This window comes from Megalopta genalis, chromosome 15 (genome assembly GCF_051020955.1).
Source record: "Megalopta genalis isolate 19385.01 chromosome 15, iyMegGena1_principal, whole genome shotgun sequence".
NCBI lineage: Eukaryota > Metazoa > Arthropoda > Insecta > Hymenoptera > Halictidae > Megalopta > Megalopta genalis.
The window spans coordinates 4,424,621-4,449,986 of NC_135027.1; the positions used below are offsets into that span (position 1 = coordinate 4,424,621).

The following is a 25,366-nucleotide window of genomic DNA, read 5'->3' on the forward strand; positions in this document are numbered from 1 at the left end:
GAAACTAAGATGTTACATTAGTTTGTTCTGTTTCCTTTTAATGCTACTTTAGCAGTGATAAAGAAATGTATGAGGAGTGCGTGCAAGAAACTCATGCGAGAAATCTGTATAATGTTAATCCTTATACAGTTATTAATTTAGTAGGAGTTACATTAAATATTTACGAGATATCTTCTTTTAGGTTGCATCAAATCATTTATATATTTTTTACTGTAAGATAGTAGAGGAAAGCTGCTACGAAACAGCTGACATTTTTTTTTATAACAAACTTTTAGACATTTTATGTTTAATAAATACTTGTACAAAATGTTAGAAAACTATTTTTATTAAACCGTGTGTGTGTCTCAGTTAAATACCTACTGTAAACAAATACATTGTATATACATTTAATATAGTAAAAATGTTACATTTCATACTGTACACGATGTTCAAAAATATCTAGCGCAGAATTAGACTAGTTACAATTATATCATATCCATCTATGTGGTATATTGATTTTCATTATCCATACATCCTTTTCATTCAGTCAAATTATGCGCTAGGTTTTTAAAATAATTAATATATAAAACATGATTAAAGCTTTTATATAATCATAATGCCATTTGTTGTGTAACATACAAATATGAAGAAATTACCTACATTTTTTAATATCTCTGGAATGAACAGAAAGTTATATGAAATATGTGTTTATTATAATTTTTTACGTTTGATTATTTACATTAATTTAACAAATAAAAGTGAATAGACATTTGGTATATAAACATACTTAACTTAATAAAATTTCACCATCTTCAGATGTGAACATTATATATATTTTTTTGCTTAATTCGGGGCCTACTTTACGTGATGTTGTGAGAGGCCCAACAGCTCTTCTAATCTATAAAACACGAGAGATATACTTGAGAATTTAATTTTTATAAGTTTTAAACGTTTGCATATAATTTTCTCTTACATACATACAGTGATTCACATTAACATTCTACTTTATTTGTCCGAATATTAATATGAGTTACTATATGTTTACAAATTATAAAAGATACTTCAAATTGATGTCTTACTGGAATATCTTTTAGTAGGTTGAGTCCTTCTGTTTGTGAGCAATTGTTATAGATCTGAAAAAAAAACAGAATAGAACAAAAGTTATACAATGTATTAAATCATGCTTAATATGTAACACTTACTTCCATCAAATCTGCAGGACATCGATATATGGAACAGATTGCTTCCGCAATTTCCAGGCTACTCAAGTTGAATTGACAAAGTTGCTGTTGCCATAGTCTTTTCAATCCATTTCCATCTTTATCCACACGCACTGAGTTTCTGTTATCTCCCATTACATACCAATCAAATTTGCTTATCAAATTTTTATCCTTCTCTGTCTTAAATGGAATCTCTGCTATAGCTTTAGTACACTGATATATCATTAATGCTAACTCTTCTGATCTATCTATTAATCTACTGCTACACTTGCTAATAATTTGTATTTTATTCAAGCATGACTCAAGTTGTTGTTTTGAAATTTCAGGATAATTTTCAAACTCACAATTGCTTTTACTTTTAGTTTTCTGTGTCTTATTCTGTTCTCCATATTTACTTGATTTCTTTGATTGTTTTCTCTTTGTGAAGTAATCTCCTATATTATAGATAACTAACATTATATTATAGTTAGGAAATGATTCTTTGATACTGGATATAGTTGTACAAAAACTGCCATCTGCTACTTTTGTTACCCCCTCATTCCAGTTCCATATTATTAACATTTGATTAACTTTTTCAATATTCGTTGCTCTACATACTTCATTATCTTCGTTAAGATAACTGTGTTCAATATTTCTTTTCCATGTAATGCTGTTTGGGATTAATTTATCGCTAATACTGAATTGTATACTAGCATCAAGTAATGCAGTTAAAATTTCGTTCTTACAGCTAAACTGTTCAATACCTTTATCCAGAACAACTTCTATAAATTTCATGCATTCACCTGGCTTAATGTTCTTGGAGTTTTTTGATGCAATTGCTTTCAGTGCTCTGTCTCTTTTCAATTGTTGCTGTCTTTTCAATCTTTCCTGTGTTAATTGATCTTTAGTTTTCTTTTTAGCAGGTTTATCAACTTTAGTTGCTTTTCTTGCTTTATCTTCTTCATAAAACTTTGCAGGATCAGATAAATCTGATGTGCTACAAGAGGATGTTTTAACATTTCGTTTTCTTGATTTAGTGTTTGCAGTACCTGCAGATGATGATGGTGATGATGGTGATGAACAGACTTTTCTTGATTTGAAGGGACTAATGTTAGATAAATAATTTTCATTATAATAATCATCTGCTGTGGATAATTCGTTATCGTTTGCGGCATGATGAAAATGTACTTCGGGAAATTCGAAGTCATCCTCGTCGAAATTCACAACATTTACGGATCGATCATTCTTTACAGAGGAGACAGATATATCTGAATCACTGAGCACAACGATGTCTGTCATTTTATATTAAAATATTTTAAGAAACTAACTCTCAAATGTAACAACTAATATTTACATCAATGGTAATATTGGGTAATAGTATATCATAAGAGATCAAAAATAAGAAACTCTCTACGATCGTATTGGTCTGAATAGTGTTTTTCAAAATAATAACCATTTTTACATGTCACATTTTTTTATTTTGTGCATTCTGATTCGCTGTAAACAAGACATTCCTATACATTCCAATTAAAAATGTAAATATCGATTTTTCAGATTGCATTGCATAGATTGTGAAATTTATAGAGTCAAATGTTTTTGTTAGTCATACATATATACATATACATAGTAAATGTAATGTATATACATAGTGAAATATACATCTATTCTAAACAATTTCTAATTCGCTCATTAACTATTAATAAGGGTAATTTATAATTCCGTACCCTTGGTTTAATTTTTTACGCCCTAATTTTTCTATAATTAATCTTTTTGGGCGACCTGCATTGTGCATATGCATGCACCTCCTATGTGGCGCCTCTTTTGGAGAAAAAGAGACACCTTCGGTGTCCGTACAGCGCTAATTGGGATAGTGTCAAAATACTGAAACTGTTAGCCAAAATGACCAACAATCGAGTTTGACTAACAGTTTGAGCGTTTTTCATACTCCCACAATTGGCGCTGTACAGACCTCGAACTAAGTTAACTAACTTTTTCTTTACAAGAGGCGCTACAATCACCCGTATATAATAAGCGAATAGAAAAGAGGATATTCTGCGGCTGTGTGACAGAGTGAAAAAAATTCGACGAAATCAGAGGTTGAAAATTCAAAAAATTCGATTACATATTGATTATGTACGACAGCCACGTATAACTCGTGGCGCTGTGATCCGTGTCACAGAATCTTGTGACACAGATGGCAATGCTGTTTTTCATAGCGCTATCGAGAGGTGAATATAGGAGGCTCAACAACTATTGTTTTCAGCGGCGTACACTGTGCTCGCATCGTTTCTGCAAGCATCGCTCGATCGCTCTAACATTCATATAGTCCGAGTTTCGGGCGTAGACCGGTTTTGCTTGGCTATCGTTAACTTTTCAACTGTGGCGGAAATCATGACGTCATGAATGAAGTGTCGATGACAAACGGATGATACATCGAAATGATACGGGATTGTGTACACGCTAAAGTGTTTGCTTTTCAATGTGACTCATTTCGTGGGAAAGCATTCGGTGCAAAAGCAAGGGGAGAGCGGCGTTTCGTCCGGGTCTCGCTAGAGGACTCATCGGTAAGGCTTTTCTAGCGGGCCCTGCCTTAGACATCGGGATATCGGAAGAACGGACAAAGTCTGTATATATACAAACTGAGGCGGATCGCTTACTTGCGGGAAAGGAGAATCCATCTGCTGGCGAGTCTGGAGGTAGCCGCCACACGTTCTTGGGTTTTATTCGCGAATCTATAATTTCGAAGCCGTAGTCTTATGAAGGTAAGAAGCTGTTGTTTGCTTGCACCGATGTCGTATCGCCCGTATGCAAGTGTCAAAACTTGGGGAAACTAGTGAAGTATTTCAAAGTTGTATGTTCCCTAATCGCATATGCCTCGGACGATATTAGGATCACACCTTCTCAGCGCATTTCACGAGCAGATAATAAATACTGTTAATTCCGCGACAAAGAAATTATCGTAATGTTATTAGCAGATTGCGGGTGTTTATGCAAGTGTGGGAAGAAATCGAATAGAAATAGATCGGCTGCATCGATGCTTTTATCAGAATTCGAATTAGATAAGAACCTTGTTCAGTCCCATTAAATTTTTCATTATATCGAAGCTTGGGCGACTGTGATCGCTATAAATGAATCAATTTTTCCGTATCTTGTGCCTTGAGGATTGAAAAAATTATTAGCGAAATATTGTACAAGAGAAAAGCACTGGAGAAATAAAATGAAGATTTAACTACATTATTTGATAAATTATCTGTATCACATTCAAAAGCACAGGTAATTTGATGACTGTTGAAAGATTTACATATGTATGCATGTGTATGTTTTACTCCATTTCCAGAATTGACTTGTAAAAATCAACAAAGATGTCAGATCATTTTGGTCCAATCACTTTAAAATGGGATCCCAAGAATTTGGAAATTCGTACTATGTCTGTAGAGAAGACATTAGAGCCTTTAGTTTTACAAGTAACCACGCTTGTAAATACAAAGGGCCCCAGCAAAAAGAAGAAAGGAAAGTCAAAGAGAGCTAGTGCTCTCGTAGGAACTGTAGAAAAGGCAACTAGTAATTTTATTGAGAAAGGTGAACAAATTGCTTATGAAAATCCTGATATTACTGCTGAAATGTTAAGTGCTGTTGAAGAAGTCAAGAAGACTGGTGCAGCAATGAGCATTGCTGCTAGGTATTGCTTGTATCTTTTTTGTAAAACTTCTTTAGAATATAAATATTTTTCAATTTATACTTATGTTATTACTATCTGAACAGGGAATTCTCCGAAGATCCTTGCTCTTCGTTAAAAAGAGGCAATATGGTTCGTGCTGCAAGAAATCTTTTATCCGCAGTAACTCGCTTACTTATTCTAGCGGATATGGTTGATGTGCATTTATTACTAAAATCTTTGCATGTAGTGGAAGACGACTTACAGAAGCTGAAAAATGCATCTTCCCAAGGAGAACTGTTAGAAAATATCAAGCAATTTGGAAGAAATGCATCAGAACTCATGAATCAAGCTGCAAAGCGTCAGCAAGAATTGAAAGATCCTCAGTTACGAGACGACTTAGCTGCAGCTCGAGCTGTACTCAAGAAGCATTCCACTATGCTCCTCACTGCCTCTAAAGTTTATGTTCGACATCCTGAGCTAGCTGCTGCGAAAGCGAATCGTGATTATGTTTTGAAGCAAGTATGCGAAGCCGTGAATACCATCAACGATGTTGCACAGGGAAAGACTCCTCTTGATAGTCAACATCCTTACGAAGGACCCGGTGAATTAGCTGCCGCGTTAGATGACTTTGACGAGAGAATGGTAATGTCTCCGCTCGCGTATAACGAAGTACGCACAAGACCTAGCCTGGAGGAAAGATTGGAGAGTATTATTAGTGGAGCTGCACTGATGGCAGATTCCTCATGTACTAGAGATGAGCGTAGAGAACGCATTGTTGCAGAATGTAATGCGGTTAGGCAAGCTCTACAAGATTTGCTCAGTGAATATATGAATAATGTAAGTATGCTGTAAGCGAATCTTTTTAATAATTTATGCAAAAAATGAATACGTGTACAAGCTAAGCTATTCCCACACATAGAACAGACTGGTTATTTATTTTGATTTTTCTATAATTTATCTTGATTTGTCTTTTATTCATGAGATATATTCTTCTGTACACTACGTTTTGCAGTTGTATAAGTTTTTATGGAGACAAATTTGCTTAAAATGATTTATCTATATTTTAATATGTTCATTCTACTCATTTGTTCTTTATTTTGATGACTGCAGTTACAGCTCGCTCGGGGTGGGAAACGGGTAAATATGAAAACCTTGTGTTCTGGCACTCTCTTTGCATATAATTTATAAATCAAGCAAAATAACTGCTGAATTAGCTCTCACATATATAATGCTCCTACTTTCCTGTGATGTCTTACAACAAGCACTAATCTTATAATTCTTAACAATGGAGTGTTTATAAATTTTATAAATGACCTCTTGTTTGCACAACTGTAAATATGATATACTTCCATAATATATAATATAGTTTCCAGTTGATAGAAGTCAAGAAGTATATAGAGTAGACATATAGTGCATATTGCAGATGTAATTTTACATTGATTAAACTTAGACAAACTGTAGCTATCTATTGCAATCGAAGTAAACATGTAGTTTGAATTGAATCCAAATTGATTATAAGTTCCACACATTCTTTTGTTTCTTACCATAAGACTATTCTTTTATTATACGAAATTGCATCAACCATACGATTCCACGCATTCCTTTTTAGATTTGCTTGTGTACATAGCTTCTTCGTAATAATTTCATATTAAACGAATTGGAAAGTACTTTTAATTAAACATACTAAATAATGTAATCTACAATAATGATATCAATTAAAATATTTTCATATCTTGCACTCTAATAATCAATTTAGTGAAACAATAGCATAGATTTTATTTGAATGCCCGCACTGCGCTACACTCTGTACACTATTCATAACAATTCAAATATAATTCAACAGATGGGTGTTAAAGAACAATCCGAAGGTTTGGAAAGAGCAATCGATCACATGTGCAGAAAAACACGGGATCTTCGTAGACAATTAAGAAAGGCGGTCGTAGACCACGTATCAGACAGTTTTCTGGAGACAAGCGTGCCCTTGCTGGTTCTGATTGAAGCTGCGAGGAACGGTCGTGACAAAGAAGTAGAAGAATACGCGCTTGTATTCACAGAGCATGCCAATAAATTAGTAGAGGTAAATTCTTAAAAGATTACAAGTACTTCTACTAGTTTGAAAAAATTCACTGAATTCTAAAGATCGTATAATATATATTTCATTTAATCAGGTCGCCAATCTGGTGTGCAGTATGTCTGGGAATGAGGATGGTGTGAAGATGGTCCGTTATGCGGCAGCCCAGATTGGGAACTTGTGCCCGCAAGTAATTAACGCGGCCCGCGTGCTGGCAGCTCGTAATCGATCGAAAGTAGCCCTGGACAACATGGAGGTGTTCCGGCAAGCGTGGGAGAACCAAGTCAGAGTATTAACGGAAGCTGTCGATGACATCACCACCATCGATGATTTCTTGGCCGTGTCCGAGAATCATATCTTAGAGGATGTGAACAAATGCGTGCTGGCATTGCAAGAAGGCGATGCCGACACATTAGATAGAACCGCGGGTGCAATCCGTGGTCGGTCAGCTAGAGTCTGTAACGTTGTCCAGGCCGAGATGGACAACTACGAGCCTTGTATCTATACCAAACGCGTATTAGAAGCTGTGAAAGTTCTAAGGGAACAAGTAATGCCGAAATTTGCGCAGAGAGTAGAAGTCGCGGTAGATGCTTTGGGTAGTAATCCTGCTAAAGAGGTGGATGAGAATGACTTTATAGACGCTTCAAGATTAGTTTACGACGGAGTCCGTGAAATTAGACGCGCTGTATTGATGAATAGAGTAAGGATATTTCAAATTTTAGACTAAAGCTTTACACACACAGATTGTCGTGTTGGTCTCACATGATTCTCCATGATTTTTAGGCGGATGAAGATCTAGATCCGGAGGACGTCGAGCTTGACGAACATTATACGTTAGAAACACGTAGTAAATCAAGCGCCCAAACTGGCGAGCACGGTGTTGATGAGTATCCAGAAATCAGTGGCATAACGACTGCGCGCGAAGCTATGCGCAAGATGCCAGAGGAAGATAAGCAGAAGATTTTGCAACAGGTGGAGTACTTTAAGAGCGAAAAGTTGAAATTTGATAAAGAGGTTGCCAAATGGGACGATGCCGGCAACGATATTATCGTTCTGGCAAAACATATGTGTATGATCATGATGGAGATGACAGACTTCACCAGGGGTCGTGGACCTCTAAAGACTACCATGGACGTGATCAATGCGGCCAAAAAGATTTCCGAAGCTGGAACAAAATTAGATAAATTAACTAGACAAATTGCAGATCAGTGCCCGGAGAGTTCTACTAAGAAGGATCTCCTGGCGTATTTGCAACGTATAGCATTGTATTGTCATCAAATGAATATAACTAGTAAAGTTAAAGCGGATGTACAAAACATTAGTGGAGAATTGATTGTGTCTGGACTGGATAGCGCAACTTCTCTTATTCAGGCGGCAAAGAACTTGATGAACGCGGTAGTTCTTACTGTTAAGGCTTCGTATGTTGCATCAACAAAGTATCCTCGACAATCTACAGTAACTGTGAGTATCGTGAACATACTGCGGTTAGTTACAGTATATTAACATATGTAGATTTCTGTACATAACTAACATTAATATTCAAATTTGTTTACTAACTAACAATTGGATTATACAGTATGTGAGTATTTACACAGCTGTGCTGCCATCGATCATTTGTACTTTTTACTAATAGTTTAATGATTTTCTGCTCGTTTAGTCACCAATCGTTGTATGGAAAATGAAAGCACCAGAGAAGAAACCGTTGGTACGACCAGAGAGACCAGAAGAAGTTAGAGCCAAAGTACGTAAGGGTTCACAGAAAAAAGTGCAAAATCCGATACATGCACTCTCAGAGTTTCAAAGTCCTACGGAAAGCGTTTGAGCGCTCATGTGTAAGTAATTTAATAAAAATAAAATCTAGACACAGCATCACCTTTGGAGAGCCATTCGAGCAAGATGTTTTATTTTCTACTAAATATGACGTTCAAAGACTTAATCTGCATTTATTAACAATTTCTTATGTATCATGAAATGTAGACACTCTTTCTGCAAAACGATACCGTAGAAAGTTACAAGACGAAATTAAGTGTTACTAAACATATTTTAAATATCATCAGTGTACAATCATATTATAGCGTATTAAATAGTTGTAATACCTGGTAGTAAAAGAAGCAATTGAGAAAGATTTTAAATAATAAAATATAAAGAAAATTAATTTCATGTTTGAAATTGTGATAGAAATGGAAGATATTCGCAACAGAAATATAATGAAAATATTTGAAAATAAAATATCTTGCATAAAATAAGTGTTAATATTCTTTGTAATTATCGATTGATAAACGTTTGAAAAGCAAGAAGAACACTATATGATTATGTCAATTTGCAAATGGAACTTAATTAGATCTCGAAGATTAATCTCTTTTTGTAGAATATATATGAAATTTAGATTTGAATTATTATACATACAAATTAATAGGTGTCAACTATATTTCATAGGATATAAGAATGTTTTATGATTTGATGATACATCGTTTGATAACTCATATTGATTAGAACGCTTTAATCACTATGAAGTACGTATGGATATTTAAGTAAATTGTACTTTACTTAAATAAAAAGTTTATAATGTTTTACTACTCGTAATTATTGATAATAATTACGAATATATTTTTTCGCAAGTGAAGACTTCAGTGCAAAATGTGACTCTGATATATTAATTAATAATCGACAATAGCAATTAAGTACCGAAGGGATGCCAATTTTTTCATTATATATCATGTGTACAATTGATATACAAATATAAATTTTTTATTATATACATCAATTTTTATTGGATTTTTACTAAATAATATTAAACGATAAGTGGTGTATGTATATTTACGTATATATGCATGTAAACTTATCAAGGGCCTCATATTTTTTATGTTGCAATATTGAAAAAGACATACCTACGATAAAATGTTTCGACCAAATTTCATTTTTCTCGCGTTGTCTTTTTCGACTATTTAACCATTAATACACTTTATTATACATATCCGAGAGACGGACATCGTTTAGCAACAGAGTTAATATCTTTTGGAATATTTAAATCTTTGATATCTTTTGAGAAACAAAAGTTGCTGCTGCTTCAAGTAATTTTAATAATAATTATAGGCCTTGAATGTTTACTAATATGTTATACTAACGTCGGTTTCTTATTGTAATGTATTCTTTGACAATAATATTGCTGCATACTTTGTTATGCTTTTATATAAAATCAGCTAAGGTACAGATCTTAAACATCTTCCACACCAAACTTACATTAACAATTCCTACTGAATAATTTACAAGTCTAATTTGATCTATTCGTATACAAAAAGAACATTATTTTTTAACATGTTCTAAACTATACAATTCTAACTATATTAATTAATTTTTTATATACTTTGTTCGACATATTCTCTTGAGTCGACAAATATACTATACATTTATTGAGGCAAAATTATGATGTTATCAAATACCGTTATGATTTAATGGAAGGTAGAACTTTTGAATTACAAAAGAAAGATAGTTTCTATCAAGAAGACTTACAGAAAAGCAATAAGAAGTGAAACAGTATTGCATTGGAATAAAGAGACTGCAGAACAAAGTATTTAACAATTGTATATAAGTACATATGAGTACACAGTTTTGAGGTAATCTTGTTTATGATGATTTTGTAATACACATAGCTGATAAGAAGTAATTGTAAAAAAACTGATACCAATTTCATACTTTCAATAATCACTATGTCCTTGTGCATAATGATTAATTTACTAACAATTTGTTTTTTTTTGTTTCTTTCTTTAATTTGTTAGCTTTATGTTAAATGTATGTTTCTCAAAAACATCGTTTGTTCGAAATTAATTGCACCGACATATTCTGTATTAAAATTTGCATCTCTATGAAAATATATACATATATGTTGTACAAGCAACAAGTATTTAACAGTAAGATATAATTGCACTTAACATTATGACATGTATCATTTTATTTATATTAATCTAGCTGTTATAGTAGGTGTTGCCTATCGGAATACATCAAAGCGTTTGCAGAAAGTGTGGAATATCGCATTTTGCAAGTTATTTCAACACAAGATATGTATTGGTATCAATTTTTTACTTTTGTAAGACAAATACTAATTTATATAGAAATAATTATAAGAATAAATTGTAGTTACTGATATGCTGCCAAATATAAGGTGATGCTTTTAACAAATATATCTTCTTCCTATGTCACTATTTATTATTCGTTTAATCGTCATTAGTACAACTAAGGGCTAACGTAAAAACATTTAAGATAATAGGAAATGATGGGAATGGGTATAGCGTGAACAGTTAAAAAATACAATACACAGATTTGTATTTTATATGCTTCATTTACATACTAAATGATACAGAAATAATGATACGAGATGGGAATCGCAAATGCAAGTATTTAATGGCAATGGTACAATATAGTAATTCAAACTCGCTTAAAAAATATAATTATTCTTAATCCATTATGCATTGTTTTTGCAAATGGCAATTACAAAAGACAAACTTCACCATTAATCGAAAAAGATTATCTTATCATTTGGATTAAATTCTTTTCATTTTTTTTGCATTTTAGATTTTGTACTTTTTTATCTTTCAACGTAAAGTTGAAGTTATGAATATACTGCACAACCACATAAATAATCAATTGAAAAAGGAACACATTATTCGTGTCTTTTCATCTAAATGTTACAAATTATTTTTATATCTATATTAACAAATTCTTTTTGACAATTTCATTATTTGTTTTTTTTTCAATATACATAATAATGTAAGAGACAATTGCAGTTACTTATTTCGTAAAACCTAGATAACTATTATTATTATATACTAAATAAATACAGGTACCATTAAAATAAATCATTTAGAAAATTGATTCTTATCTTGAAATATTATTCAACTTTGCGACAATCTGAGTACATGAAAATTCAAAGTTGTATGCAACAAGGCATTATTTACTGGTCATATTTTAACCAGGAAAATTTTCTATTTTTCGTTTTTCTACTGCTAAAAAACAGTTTTTCACTGTGATACACGAGACATGCTATTAAAAATATTAATAATATGATTTAAATATTGCATGTCATTCGAATTGACAGATCCAATGACTACAAGATACGTGTTAATACAACTATTAGTATATGCTCCGTATTAGGATATTTTTTTTTCATGATTTTATTGCAAAAAGTATAAGCATACAAACTAAGTAGCTGCATGTAATTAGTATAATACGCTATTTCATCAGTAATATATAACGAATTGATAATGATTAATTAAGTGAAGATTTCGATAAACAAACGTTACTAAATCTATAAAACAGTCTCTCTGTACTAAGTTAAATGTGCCAAATTAGAAAATTGCTTGAATTTCATTTCAACTGTTTCACATAATCGATGTATTATAAGTTTCCTTCACGGATATCGTTACAAACTACGTGTACACTTCTTTTTTTACTTTTTCGTTTTTCACAAGGAGTAGCCACAAATTGGTATACGAGATACGTGTGAAAAAATTCAAAAGCAAGATAATACGAAGCGTTTATGAAATCAATAAAGTGTCTTAACTGTGAATAATATATTTGATAAATCTATTTAATTTGCTTTATAATCACAGTTTCTGCGTTCGTACTAAAGTATGTTGTGACTAAAATAATACAGATTTACCACATGCAATCTTACAAAATCCTGACAGTATATATATTTATATATCTATCACAATGCAAAAAATGTTAATAAAATTTGTACATAAGTATGTGTTTCCAAATAGTACACATAAGTGGTGAATTTATGGTTGAATAGCTACAGACTATAATTTTGTATTCGAAATGTTTGATTGTTAAGTTAATGTTCAAACATGTACTAATGAAATATGTTGCAATGGAAAGTATGTTGATTTTATATCTATTTATATATATATATATATTAAATTTTATATTACCATTTTGTATACTCACCACTTACAGTATTCAAATATTACATTTCATATACATATTCTAATCACTTTTGAAGTATCGTTTCATAAAAATTTGATTACTTAATTAAAGTAAGTAAACGACATGGCTCATGGTATCTCTAGGAAGAGCCATAGAATCAGTCCTTCACAGCCTGCATAAGACTTTCATTTGAGATCTTTTAAGTCTTTCAGATGTACGCTGATAGAGGACCAAAATAATGACATAGATGTTTGTTCTCCCTCTTTTCTTTTAAATAAACAAAACAAATTACAATACAAGATCATTGTTAAAAGTTGTTCCATGTAATAAGGACATAATAAGAATGCTTCAGCAACAGAATATGCATATTGTTCTTTTAATGCAATATAGTTCTTTTAATGCAATATTTTATTCGTGTCTTAATGACGTCGGTATATATTGTTCTTAGTTTATGTCAGTGATCCTACGGAAGGTGTATACCAGTATAAAATAAGTGTTATAAAAGGAACTCTTAGGAGAAGTGTTTCTCTAGAAACGCATACTACATTATAAAAACCTTCAGATCTTAATAAAAAGAAATATTCTGAAAGAATTAAAAAGGATATGCTTGTCTTGGATACAATAATTAATCGGGTGTACATATGTACAACATAATTAATACAAAAGTGAAGGTGATTCATACGAATTGACTAAAGATTCGAGACTTTATCAGTAAATGGTTTTCCTTCATATATGCTGCCTCAATTTGTAATAACATATATATAAAACAAAAGTAATGAAAACTTCTCAACTTTTGTGTATAATTGCCCTCGATTAAGCAAGAAATATAAATTGCAAATTTTTTTAACAAGTGATTTATGTATATATCATGATTAATTAATTCCCAAAAAATATATATGTAAAATTAAACGTTTATAATATTATGCAATATTTTCTGTCTATAAAAATTTGAATAGCATTATTTTTTCTATTTTTTTGCTTTTAAATTTTTGGTTATGCAACTGATTTCATTAATCTTGGATTATCATATAACAGCATTACGTATTATCCACTTTGACGTTCGTTATATCTTTGTACGTTTAGTCACAGCTGTTTAACTTTTAATATGTTCCGGTTAATACAACTGTGTTACTGTGGGTGGTAAATATTTAGCCATACATACAGTCCATTTTTGTTTACTTTAAAGAAGGGAATGTATGGCTTCTATGATGATTTTGCAGTTACTTCTGGCGGTGTACTTACAGATGTTACTGCGGGCTTGAATGCTGGTACGAATTCAGCTGCATTTGGATTTAATGTACTCTGAAAGTATACATTAAACAAATGAGATTCATTGTACATTCCATAATATTACTTAACAAAATATCAAAATGTACCCATTCGGTAACATCATCTGGAAGGCTTAAACGGTCTAATTGTTGCCAAATTTCAGTATCGATACTACTGTTTCTTTCAAGTTGTTTTTCATCCTCCCACATTGCTTTTAAACATTCCTCTGTTAGTTCTTCTTCCATCAATTGTTGGATCACCTATATATACAAACATATATTCACATTTTTATCTTCTGTATACTTTTATGCTAGTAGAACTATAATTTTTATACCTCTTTGTCAAATTCTTCCTCATTTTCCATCCAGAGATATTCTGAAAAGTCACTGTCCTCTGCTTCTGGCACGTCGAGTTCGGACTCATAGTTATTTTCCATGTATGTAATAATGTCTGTTTCCGTGCCATAATCATTCCCAGAACCGCTGCTTGGTATCTTCATTTTTATTTCAAATATGTCTGAAAGAACAACTACTAGTCTATATACAATTGATACTTTTTACAAATAATCTTATCATACATTAGAATTCTTAATCTCAAACAGCAAGATATATTCTACTTTGCATTTGTTCAGTTGTTACACGTTAATCCGTATAAAAATAACATACAAGTGGCAAAAAAAATGTGATTTCGGAAATTAATTTATAGATAGTATTATAAATGATATACATACAATACGTATTATACGAAAACTCGTAATCCGAGAAGGAATCGGCGATGAACTGATTCGACAAAACGTATCTCATCTAAACGTACTGAAAACAATATACAATAAATACAACCTTGAACCTTCCTGGTCGTACGAAAGTCGCAAACTGAACGTTTAAATACATGATCGTTTCGTTTACGCATATGGTAGCAGAGACTGCGAATTTGCGGTTCCCACTGTCGAAATCGCGAGTTCCAGCGTTTACAATTAATTTATCGTTGGATATGCGAACGACTGAGAATTTTGAATAACTACGTTTATCGCATCGTAGCAATCGGATACGGGTGAATGTCGCTTGACAGATCCGTGTGTTGCAGGGCAACCATTTTTAACTATCTATTTTGTAGTCACGACAAACCGATATTTCTTAATCTTTATTCATAATTGCACCGTCTATCTATTGTTATTACGACCAAGAATGATCTCGTACCGAGCGTAAAGTGTAAACATACCTTTTAAGAACGCGTCTACGGACGACTTGCGATAGAAAACACGATTTACGCAGTTCATGGGTGAAATACGTGTCGTGCAACACAAATTAACCCTTGGAGTAATGCCGGGACGGTGCTGCCACCATGTGCAAAAAGAGCAATGCACTTTGTGCTCGAAAAGTTGATAGATATTGATTTTGATCTGTGCATTATAATGATTAAATAATGAGTATAAGTATTGAGATCCTTCTCGTTCTTTATAATATTCTCTAAGTAAGCCTCAAGTATTGTATTAGCCCGTGGAAAGTACAAGCGTTGCGATAGTTTGATTACGTTGATGATACACTCGATTACAAAATAGCATGAATATTATTTTTTTCAAGGTTGAAAGAAAGTCGGTAATTATAGGATCGCCTGAGCAGAATAATTCAGCAAGGTATTTGTTGATTCCAAGTATCTATTTAAAGTCATTCTCTGCAAAGTTACAATGTACAATCGAATTTTATTATTATTAACAGCGTAAACGTGCAGATTTATTGCGTATCTGCTTGTACACGTACAGTATATCCAATTAAAAGATCAAGTAATAATGTACAATACATATCAGGCACAATAACATTTTGCGTAAAAAGAAAAATCGAAACTTTAATTCGTCCGAGGATACGTTCTCGAACGTTCATCTCGATAGAATTCGTATTTTCCTGCGAATCCAAACGAAAACGATGTAACAGATATTTATAAGTAGGAAAATACCCTGTAAAATTAAAGATTGCCACATCAGATTTTGAGAATCGCATGGAACATCTGATTACGTACATACATTGTATGTGCAATTTTCTGCGTCATTTTGTGAATACGAACGTGGATTGAGTCACGTAGTGAAAGGTAGGGGAACCATCGCGGTCATCGGCGTCATTCCCTACTTTCGTGTTGTTCAGGCTTTACTCGCGAATAAATTGGGTTTCCCCTACTCTGTTCTGTCGCCAAGGTAACAATGACGCTAAGCCTTATGTGTGACAGAATTTCAAAAATGTTATAGAAATTAATTTAGTTAACTATATGTTTTATAGTAATTAGTCATCAAACTTAAACACTGTAAAGAGTCGAAGGAGTATCGAACTACCGTTTAACCCAAACACAACATTCCAATTCTATGAAACAGTGTACGGTAAGTTCTTATTCCGTAGCAATTAGTTTAAATGATGAACTTTCTTCAAGTCCAAAAAGAGGACCAATGTTGACCTTAAATAAGAGGATTTAAATGTATGCGTGCAAAGGGAAATGTATACATAAGCAATCGAATCCATGTAAAAGTAATTTTATGTTTTGAAAGAAGTGAAGGGACGCAGAGATTTAAAACATGATTCCGTTTCCGCCAGAGTACGACGATATCTACTGCCCTCTGGGTCGAACGGTCGAATCAGGTCGAATCTTTGTAGCTACCCCCACTACGGTTGTTTGCAGTGGCAACGAATAGAAGGGGTGTACCCCGCAACTTGACTCGAGCAGTGTATTTATGTACATAGAGACGAAAGAGACCTGCGATTGGTCGCTTGAACGTGACGTGCGTGTGTTGACGTTTCATCAAAACAAAGCAGGATCAGCCGGCTCGTCGAGCATTTGATCACGGTGACTCGCCGCGGATGCGTCGGCCCCTGTGTTAGCGAAGTTGTCGAAAAGTGTCTGTTGGTAGTTGAAATTACTGTTAGTAAGTGCCGCGCCCGGTACTAGTGAAAGAGCAAGTGCCTTCGGCCATTGTGATGTCGTCCACGGTGAAATTTACCTCCGACGAGAGCTTAGGTGGTGAGTAAACCTTCTTTTCACGGATCGATTGGAGCAGCTGTCAGTCGAAACACCGCGGCCATTTCGCGTGTTCCTAGCTGACGCGTAAACAAACGCAATCTCGCTTTCTTTTGCGTCGTAGATCGTGGACGTTCACACCTACGACTCACTGTCCGCTAGGTTGTTCCCGACGCTTTTCTGCCTTCATGCTATTGAATCGCCGAGACAATACCGGCGTAAATTAAGCGTTTGCGTCGTTTCGAACATTTTGGCGCGCTCATCTGCTTTTAAAAGCTGATATGCGCCGGTATGAAAATCGCCGAACACCATGTCGGTCGTAGATACGTGTGCGGAAAGGATGGCTCGTGTCGGTCACCAGCGGTCGATAGTATTTCATGTACCAAATAAAAATTTACCGTCCGCAAAATCTGTGTTTCGTCTTTCGACCACAGAAAATGCATCGAGCGGCAATTGCTCGGTGTCTTCGTCTGTTTTACGGAAATCGATTGACCGACTGCGGATCTTTATTTTTATATGCAAATCGAGTTCTCGTTGTCGATTATTTGCACGCGAACGAGAATTGATCTGAACCTGTTGCTTTGGCTAAGAAAAGAGAAAACAAAGAAATCTTGTGAAATCTCTGTGAAATCGTTTGTGCGGTTCGCACTCTATTGATTAGTGACATTTTAACAATTGCATGGGAACCACGTTAGTCAAGTATCGTGTATCGTATGATGCAAATTCGGCCGGTTTGCAAGCGGATAAAATATCGCATTGCAGACCTTCATCGAAATTTTTACGAGATAGTTTTACGACGTTATAATCTTTATATCCGCCTTTTGTTCTCATGTTTATCTGTCCGTACCTCACGCTAATGACACTATTGTCACAACAGCGAGGATGAATGCACTTTATTCGATAAAGGGAGATAACTGCGACAAGAAATACGATTTAATTTAAAACCTGCGTATTTCTAGATTACCAAGCATGTACTCGACAGATCTAGAGCTCGGAAAGATTGATAAGAGTGACCCTCCTAATGGAGAGTCATATATATAGATTATATAGATATATTAGATATAATTATATATATATATATATATATATGTATGTTGTACCGGAGTCAATAGAAGTTTCAAGCCCAACGAAACAATGGATAAAACGAACATCTCGTTCTGGATGTACACGATCTTTCCGCCATAAAAAATGAAAACTAATACCATTGTTTCGTAGAACGTTCAATCGGCTGTTTACATTGGAGCACTGTTTTCTTAGGGGATCGACGGATAAAATAGCGTTTATTCAGGTTTCCTCGAGGGAACCTCGTAAATCTAAACATTCCGAACTATCCATGACTATGGTTGCGATCTTTGTGGATTCTGAAAGTTTCCGATTGTCGGCAGAATCTCTGTTGAATTCACGCGTTGGCAACCGATAATTTTTATTGCGTCCTATAAATATCACGCCCCTCTCGTTCTTGCTTTCTTAAATCCCCCCCCCCCTCGATTCCGAATACTAGACCATTCTGTGCCATGATTTTTAGCATCTTCAATATCTTGAATTAGTGTCGTGGTAGCTGAAATTGAAATCTGCTATTCCGTCTGTCCATTGCTCACCTCATCTACTTCCAGGGATGCAGTACACAACCGGACCTAAAATTTATAATATATATAAAAAATATAAAATATATATAATATATATAAAATATAAAAATATATATATATATTTATAATTTATATTATATATATAATATATATACTTAAAATATATATAATATATATATAAAATATATAAATTTTTGTCGTATCTAACAAACACGAAAAGGAGGGATTAGCACGCGCAGGTTCCAGCGTCAGGGTGTCAGTCAACAATTAGGTCACTGTCCCGCGGTTCACTCGAACACCACTGGCTCTATTTACACGAATCCGAAGAAACGTGGCACTAGGCCAAGTTCAGGGACGCCCGATGATGTCCAATGTATATTCGCTTCTGCTTTCTCATTGTATCGCCGGCTTTCCCGCTTGGTTTCCAACTGTACGGGAAAATCGTCGAAGTCCGACGACGTGACCAATGTCAGGGAAGCGACGACGGCGTTATCGAGAGTTTACCCGTGACGCAATGTTTCCCTTCGCGACATGCAGCTGCACAACAGGTATCGGACGCGTGCTGTCAGCTGCGATCAAATTTATTCGCAATAACAAAACCGCCCAACAACAATGGAAAGTTCTCGGTTACTGTTACGCTACGATTCCCGCTCGCGGGCGCGCCAAGAAATTCTCACTCGGTTAACATTAAACCTCTACCCAAGCAGTGATAGTACCTGGAGTGCATTGCTTCGTACGAGTGAGAAGATCGAATTCATTTAGATTTTGTAAAGTTTTTATTATAATAAAACTTTACAAAATCTAAATGAATTCGATTATAATAATATATATTATTATTATATTAATATATATTATAATAATATTATAATATTCGATTATAATATATATATAATATATATTATAATAAAACTTTACAAAATCTAAATGAATTCAATTATAATAATATATATTATTATTATTATATTAATATATATTATCATAATAATATTATAATATTCGATTATAATATATATAATATATATTAATATTCAAGCATTTTTTTCACGAAAGAGTCTCTACAGTTTGCAGAATTGCAAAATAAGAGAACGGTTATTTCGACCACGGTGTAGGTTTAGTGTTAACATACAAATCCTCGGAGTCACGGATGCACTTTCTATCGAATTCGCGCTTTTATCGAAGGTGTCCGCTTTACCCCGCTCCCAGGGGCAATTAACGGCTCCAGTGACAACTGTGCGCGATCCATCGGGGTTGATACCAGAGTTCCCGACTCCCATTAAAAATCATCCCCGAGGAGGCGATTCCAGTCGTGTTCCACGTATCGGGTTCGGGATAAATTTAGCTCCAGACCGGACGCTCGATAGTGCAAAAGTTTATCGTTTCCTGAAGAATACTCTCTTTCCGGGAGCCTTGGGCAGCGAGCTGCGCAGCCGTGTTTGTCTGCTTATGCTTACGTGACGATCCTCAGGAGCTGCACAGGCTGACGTCAGAGCTCTCGGTCTCTCGCTGTCTGTTTGAAAAAAGTTGACCTGAGGCCAGGTTCGTAATCGTCTCGTACGTGATACGAATCACGGCTATTGTGGTAGGCCACCTGCACCTGCTCCTAGGCCACTAGAAAACAGCATCCTGAGCGGGTCATCATCTTGAAATCTCTCTGGCCCTTAATTCTCTCGCTGGTTTAACCCTTTGCAGTCGAAGCTGAATTCGAAATCCAAAACGTGATTTCTGATCTACAGTATTTCTATTTTATATAATCTATTGCGATTTATGCACATGAAATTGAGCCTATTGGCAAGTACAATGCAATTTTAGTAGCTTCTTTTACATATAAACGAGTCTGATGCGCTTAGAATGATTTTGAAAAATAGTATACCAATTTTTAGTAGCGCCTCAGAGTCGCCACCCGAGTGCAAAGGGTTAAATTCCGTTTATCCAATCAATACCCATATTGTGGCACGCTACTTTCTTATTCGAACCCGCTGCACACAGTTGCAATGCAGAATCGCGGAAGCCTCTCGGTTCTTCCAACTGCGTTCCTGCAACGGTAGCGACTGCACAGCCTAGGTTCTCCGGCCATGAGAACCCTAAACGATAATTGTTATCTCGCGACCGGGAATGTTATTTCGATCGTTCAGCTTATGCGCCGAGAGTTTTACAGAAATTCGAAGAATTGGATCGACGAAGCTTTCGGCGAATGTTGTTGTCGAGAGACCCACCGTCTATTTTTAGCGGAGACACTTCTCTACCTTTTGATCGTTGTGTGTACTATGTTACGTCGCCGCCTATCACGCCTCCGTAGAACGTTAGATTGAAATGACGGACCGATGAAAAGGGGGACACGTTCGCGTCTATTTTTAACCGTAACGCCCGTTGGTGGACCTTAATTCAATTGATTAAGGCCACCCACCCGCCGTGATTTCGTGGCACGTGACGTTTTCCGGTAATTTTCGTGCGTTCATCCCGGCGACGACGTCCCCCCCGCCCCCTCCCAGTAGTCGAATATTACCCTACAGCAGGGGTGTCAAACTCAAAAGCTAACTTGGACCAAATAAACGATGCTTAACTTTAGGAGGGCCGCAAAAAAAAGAAGATCAATGTTCATAGAAACTGTGGCGGACCAGACATAATAAAAGCCACGTCCTCCAAAAGCGGGGTGTGCAGATGCCTTTTTCGAGTTTTCCCGACGCGAGGCGTACACACCGCCATAAAACAGTAAAAACGACGAGACACAGCTTCGGACCTTAGGTTCCGGATCATCCCGGTAGGAAAATCTTCGGGAAAGGCCTTCGCCCTTCCCAAGGATCTTCCCTTACCGATTTTAATACGCTCTCCCCCAAAAAGGGAGAGAAGTTAGTTAGTTAGTTAGTCAGTTTTCCTCCGACTCTCGACGTGTTCGTATCTCTGTCTCGTCCGTCACTCGCTTACCTTTTACGTATTTTAAAACACACTCTACCCCATCGTCTTTTTTGTTACAAGTTGTATTAAAGTTCTCGTTACATAAAACCAAAAACTCTCTCGGATTATTTTATATAAACCGTCGCAGTAACCCCTGCGACAAAAAAACAAATATTTTTATTTTGACTAGCACATTGTAATAAACGCATATATAAAGTTAAATTATTGTTGTTTACGTCCTGTTACTTGACATCAAAAATGATCATCTCGGGCCGCGAGTTTGACACCCCTGCCCCACAGTGTTCGGCAGACGAGCTTCCATTTTCGATGATTATTATATAAAACTTTACCAATCGTTATGGTAACGCGAACGTTTCCTTGCATCCCACAGATCTCTGAAAGCTGTCATTAGCGGCGAACCTAGCATTGCCGATCAAGTGTCTAGTTCCCGATGTCTCGTTTTAAATTCAGTCCTGTCATTTTCACAAGGCGAGCGCGTGCAAGCTGCTTTCAGGGCTCTGTAGGTTCAGCGTTCATTACTGCCCACGTTTAATTACCGCCCGCGAATGGATAATCGCCGGTGGAGCTTCGTCGGAATCGATCACAGGGCTTGGCGAGCTCGGATTATGCGAATCGGAGGCTTTTTCTTTCTCGGCCACCACTCGGCCACCACTCGGCCGCAACAAAGAGCGGCTAATGGCGAGAGTTCACCTTTCTATTTGCAAATAATCTCGCTAAGTGGGTCCTCTGGTGATGTTGACTCTGGGCAACTACGAGATTTAGCAATGGCGGCTGTGCAGTCGTCCGCGAGCCCGGCTTGAACATCCGCGAAAATAGGTCGCTGTTCGAATTCGCCGGTTCCCCCGTCGATCCCCGATTACACAACCCTCTTTCACCTTCCGGAAACGCTGTTTGCACGTCGGGAGCCCGCAAAATGAATGAACTTTTCTACGGACGGCGGAAAAGTTTCGAACTCTTTCCGTGATTTCGTGATAACGGTAAGCTCAGATTGCGTTCAAAAATGGACAATTTGGGAAGAAGAGATACGATTATTCGAGCCTTGCGAATCGGTTTTATTAGATTGTCGATAACTATAAAAACGGGACGCAAGGCTCGAATAATCATACCTCTACCTCCTAAATTGTCCATTTCTGTGCGCAATCTGAGCGCGAATTGGGGAGAAATTACCGTATTTCGCAGCAGTGCAGAAGCTCCGCGAGAGAAAGTAGCTGCGATCTCGTTGAATCGCTCGCCGATCGGAACTTTCGCTTCACTTCGTTGGGCCTGGGGGTCAAGTTTTGGGGCCAGCGGAGTCAGAGGAAGAGCGCTTTGTCGGAGAACGCCCTGTCTAATGTATCTGGTCGCCCGGAAAACTCTTCTTTTGCTTAGCTGAAATGCTAAGATCGAAGATCGAAGGTTTCAGCAATGCCGAAATCTGTCGAAAACGAATTTTTGCGAGCACTCTAATTGCTCTAATTACGCACGGTAGGCGTGGCTCCGGCGCGCAGTGCGCTTCATGCTCGCGCGCTTGCACTGCAAGCACGCTTTCCACCGTGAAATCGGACACAGGCACAGTGAATTCGCTTATCGCGTTTGATATTCCCGGTACCATAAATTCACGGAGCCATCGTGCACCCGGGCCACTTCGCGAACTAGTTTCGCTAATGCCTCTTAATCATTCACGCGTTTCCCCGCGTTTGCCTCGACAGCGTTTCCGGTTTCGAGATTGCACGATTACCGAGCCAAATGATCGACGATAGCCCGGAATCGAGGATCTTATTCGTCAACGGGGTAGCAGGTACACTCGGGTTGTTTCTGTTTTCTCTTCTTTCTCCGTTTCGTCCTCGTTTGGCACAGCTCGAACGCGGCTCGATGCCGTTGGACGATGCCGGACAGCTTCACCAATTGTCGCAACCTCTCGACGTTCACCCTGACCTTCTCCCGGGATAGCACGTAGGAACAATGGAGTATTTTCTCCAGTTCAACGTAGTTTCCCTTGCAGTCGGTCCTCGCAATCATTTTTATAGCGTTCGGTGGCTGGGGTTAATTGATCGCAGCGGCCAACCGCGGTGACGTCTTCGATCTGAATTTAATTAAACGAGAGGATTGTCGGGTCTCTCTGCGAACGAAAACATTTTTCTGTCGTGCCGTTGACCCTTGCCCCTGCGCGCGTTACGACGAAAATGTCAAATCTCTGGCCTTCAGGCCGAAATAAAATTCGACCGCTGCCGAACGCGGCGGTTCACGCGGCGTTTTACCTTGTTCTCGAGGGATATTTGGATGTTGGATCAGCACCGCGGAAGGTTAATTTTGATACGAGAAGGAACGTGAAAGGCGCGCCGAGTTCTCTTTGACGTGTCGAGCCGCGAAGAACAAAACAAGAACGACGGTCGATTATGTACCCCGACGTTGCGTTATTTATCGTCGCGGCGATAGCTGACCGATATACATACGTACACATACATGCGCGTGCAGACGACGTTGTATCGCGGTTTATCGCCTCGCCGTCCGCCCGATACGAGCTTTATAAAGCTGCGGGCGATGTCAGCGAGAACCGCTCATTACCCCCCTTGGCTTCGATAATTAAATTCATCGGGCCGAAATTGTGTCGCCCGATCGATCCGAACGGCTGCGAACGCGCGATTGTTCGTCCGCCGATTCAAGTTGCAACGGGATTCTCCGCAGAATACATTTAACACGTTGGCTGCCGTGGGGGTCACCGGTGACCGGCGACGCGACAAATAGTTAAAATACGTAATTAGGGTAAACATCGATACTTATAAATTTCTAAATAATACCATTGTTTCTGTAATGCTTTGAAGAAATTAATGCCGTACAGAACGTGCAAAAATAATGTTATTAATACAAGGAAATATACATGTTATTTGCGCGCATAACGATGAAACACATTGAAACACGGCAGGCACAGAAAAGGTGAACCAGAACAGTCAGCACAATATGTCGTCACTTTCTTAGCGCAATTCTTTGCTCTCATTCTTCCTAGTTGTTTTGCATTTTTTTCGTAACACAATTTGCAAAATCGCCTTATATTTCGCATACTTCCCGGTTCCCTTTTAAGTTCATGACGACGTTTTTTCTGTACGTAATTGCTTGGCGAAGTGCAATCTTCATCGTTAGAACATTTCACTAAATACATCGCTAACTTCATCCTAAACTCGGAGATTGAAATGTAATCGCAAAAATGGTCTGCGGCGCCTTGGGGGTCACCGGTGACCCCCGCCACGAAAAAAATGCATAAAACAAGTTTATACAACTAAACTTATCTGCTGTAAATAATATTTCAACATAATATGCATCGCATAATGAAAGATTCATGTTGGCGCCTTGGGCAAGTCACGTAAAATTCGCGCGGCAGCCAACGTGTTAAGTCGACTCGGGCCGCGCAACTTCGCTTCGAAGAAGAAGCAGCAGCTGGTGCTAGAAGAGGCTCGATCAATGAAGTTTAAACGCAGTCGGCTCAGGAGAAGAGACAGCCCTTGTCAGGTTCTATTACTCTTGAAATAACGTAATGATCGCGCGGTGCCGAATGACGAATGTTTTCCGAGCGGACCAAATTACAAACGCGTACACGTATTGATCCGAAATAATTGAAAAATAATTGGCTCGATAAAAACGGCCTCGATCGAATCGGAATCGTAATTACATACGCGACGAGGTCGTGTTTTCGTGGCGGCCGACGCGAAGATGCGTCAGTTACGGATTCACGATTATTTGCAATCTTTGTCGGGGTCTGCTAATAACGAACTGATAAAAAGCAGGGCAAGATTTA

The 25,366-nt window shown here is 36.7% G+C and overlaps 4 protein-coding genes across 12 annotated transcripts in view; 2 read left to right on the top strand and 2 right to left on the bottom strand.

Annotated features, from left to right (window-relative positions):
* Positions 1-307: 307 nt before the first annotated feature.
* mms4 (Methyl methanesulfonate sensitivity 4) lies at positions 308-3,012 on the bottom strand. 2 transcript variants are annotated; one of them, XM_076526612.1, is made up of 4 exons: positions 2,903-3,012; positions 1,182-2,675; positions 1,059-1,112; positions 308-877 (listed from the first exon to the last, which is right to left on the bottom strand). In XM_076526612.1, exons 2-4 carry the CDS (start codon positions 2,475-2,477, stop codon positions 767-769), a joined length of 1,461 nt encoding a protein of 486 aa, XP_076382727.1. In that variant the 5' UTR covers positions 2,478-2,675; positions 2,903-3,012; the 3' UTR covers positions 308-766. The 2 variants fall into 2 exon arrangements, with proteins under 2 accessions (XP_076382727.1, XP_076382726.1); XM_076526611.1 differs by having other exon boundaries at positions 1,182-3,012.
* Positions 3,013-3,389: 377 nt separating this feature from the next.
* On the top strand, positions 3,390-11,083 carry alpha-Cat (catenin alpha). Of its 3 annotated transcripts, none has more exons than XM_033471797.2 (8): positions 3,390-3,940; positions 4,516-4,857; positions 4,941-5,673; positions 5,947-5,973; positions 6,680-6,913; positions 7,005-7,607; positions 7,691-8,368; positions 8,565-11,083. In XM_033471797.2, exons 2-8 carry the CDS (start codon positions 4,541-4,543, stop codon positions 8,727-8,729), a joined length of 2,757 nt encoding a protein of 918 aa, XP_033327688.1. In that variant the 5' UTR covers positions 3,390-3,940; positions 4,516-4,540; the 3' UTR covers positions 8,730-11,083. The 3 variants fall into 3 exon arrangements, with proteins under 3 accessions (XP_033327688.1, XP_033327691.1, XP_076382723.1); XM_076526608.1 differs by lacking the exon at positions 3,390-3,940 and adding an exon at positions 3,948-4,451; XM_033471800.2 differs by lacking the exon at positions 5,947-5,973 and having other exon boundaries at positions 3,408-3,940.
* A 127-nt stretch (positions 11,084-11,210) lies between these two features.
* Paip2 (polyA-binding protein interacting protein 2) lies at positions 11,211-15,476 on the bottom strand. Of its 6 annotated transcripts, none has more exons than XM_033471804.2 (5): positions 15,320-15,476; positions 14,832-14,913; positions 14,436-14,617; positions 14,209-14,361; positions 11,211-14,134 (listed from the first exon to the last, which is right to left on the bottom strand). In XM_033471804.2, the coding sequence occupies exons 2-5, from the start codon at positions 14,902-14,904 to the stop codon at positions 14,036-14,038; spliced, it is 507 nt and encodes a 168-aa protein (XP_033327695.1). In that variant the 5' UTR covers positions 14,905-14,913; positions 15,320-15,476; the 3' UTR covers positions 11,211-14,035. The 6 variants fall into 6 exon arrangements, with proteins under 6 accessions (XP_033327695.1, XP_033327693.1, XP_033327694.1 ...); XM_033471802.2 differs by having other exon boundaries at positions 14,436-14,629; XM_033471803.2 differs by lacking the exon at positions 15,320-15,476 and adding an exon at positions 14,990-15,200 and having other exon boundaries at positions 14,436-14,629.
* A 1,429-nt stretch (positions 15,477-16,905) lies between these two features.
* Positions 16,906-25,366, top strand: part of BNIP3 (BCL2 interacting protein 3) — a 38,593-nt gene continuing 30,132 nt past the window's right edge. Inside the window, exon 1 of the mRNA XM_033471777.2 lies at positions 16,906-17,101. Coding sequence (XP_033327668.1) covers positions 17,059-17,101 — 43 coding nt within the window. The 5' untranslated portion in view covers positions 16,906-17,058. The remainder of the gene's footprint in view (positions 17,102-25,366) is intronic.

Coding starts and splice junctions, on each gene's coding strand:
- mms4 (XM_076526612.1), bottom strand. CDS start 2,477: ATGACAGACATCGTTGTGCTCAGTGATTCAGATATATCTGTCTCCTCT. Junction 1,113..1,181: donor GTCCTGCAGATTTGATGGAA/GTAAGTGTTACA, acceptor TTTTTTTTTCAG/ATCTATAACAATTGCTCACA. Junction 878..1,058: donor ACCTACTAAAAGATATTCCA/GTAAGACATCAA, acceptor CGTGTTTTATAG/ATTAGAAGAGCTGTTGGGCC.
- alpha-Cat (XM_033471797.2), top strand. CDS start 4,541: ATGTCAGATCATTTTGGTCCAATCACTTTAAAATGGGATCCCAAGAAT. Junction 4,858..4,940: donor GCAATGAGCATTGCTGCTAG/GTATTGCTTGTA, acceptor CTATCTGAACAG/GGAATTCTCCGAAGATCCTT. Junction 6,914..7,004: donor ATGCCAATAAATTAGTAGAG/GTAAATTCTTAA, acceptor TCATTTAATCAG/GTCGCCAATCTGGTGTGCAG.
- Paip2 (XM_033471802.2), bottom strand. CDS start 14,904: ATGAGATACGTTTTGTCGAATCAGTTCATCGCCGATTCCTTCTCGGAT. Junction 14,362..14,435: donor AGGAAGAATTTGACAAAGAG/GTATAAAAATTA, acceptor TTGTATATATAG/GTGATCCAACAATTGATGGA. Junction 14,135..14,208: donor CAGATGATGTTACCGAATGG/GTACATTTTGAT, acceptor GTATACTTTCAG/AGTACATTAAATCCAAATGC.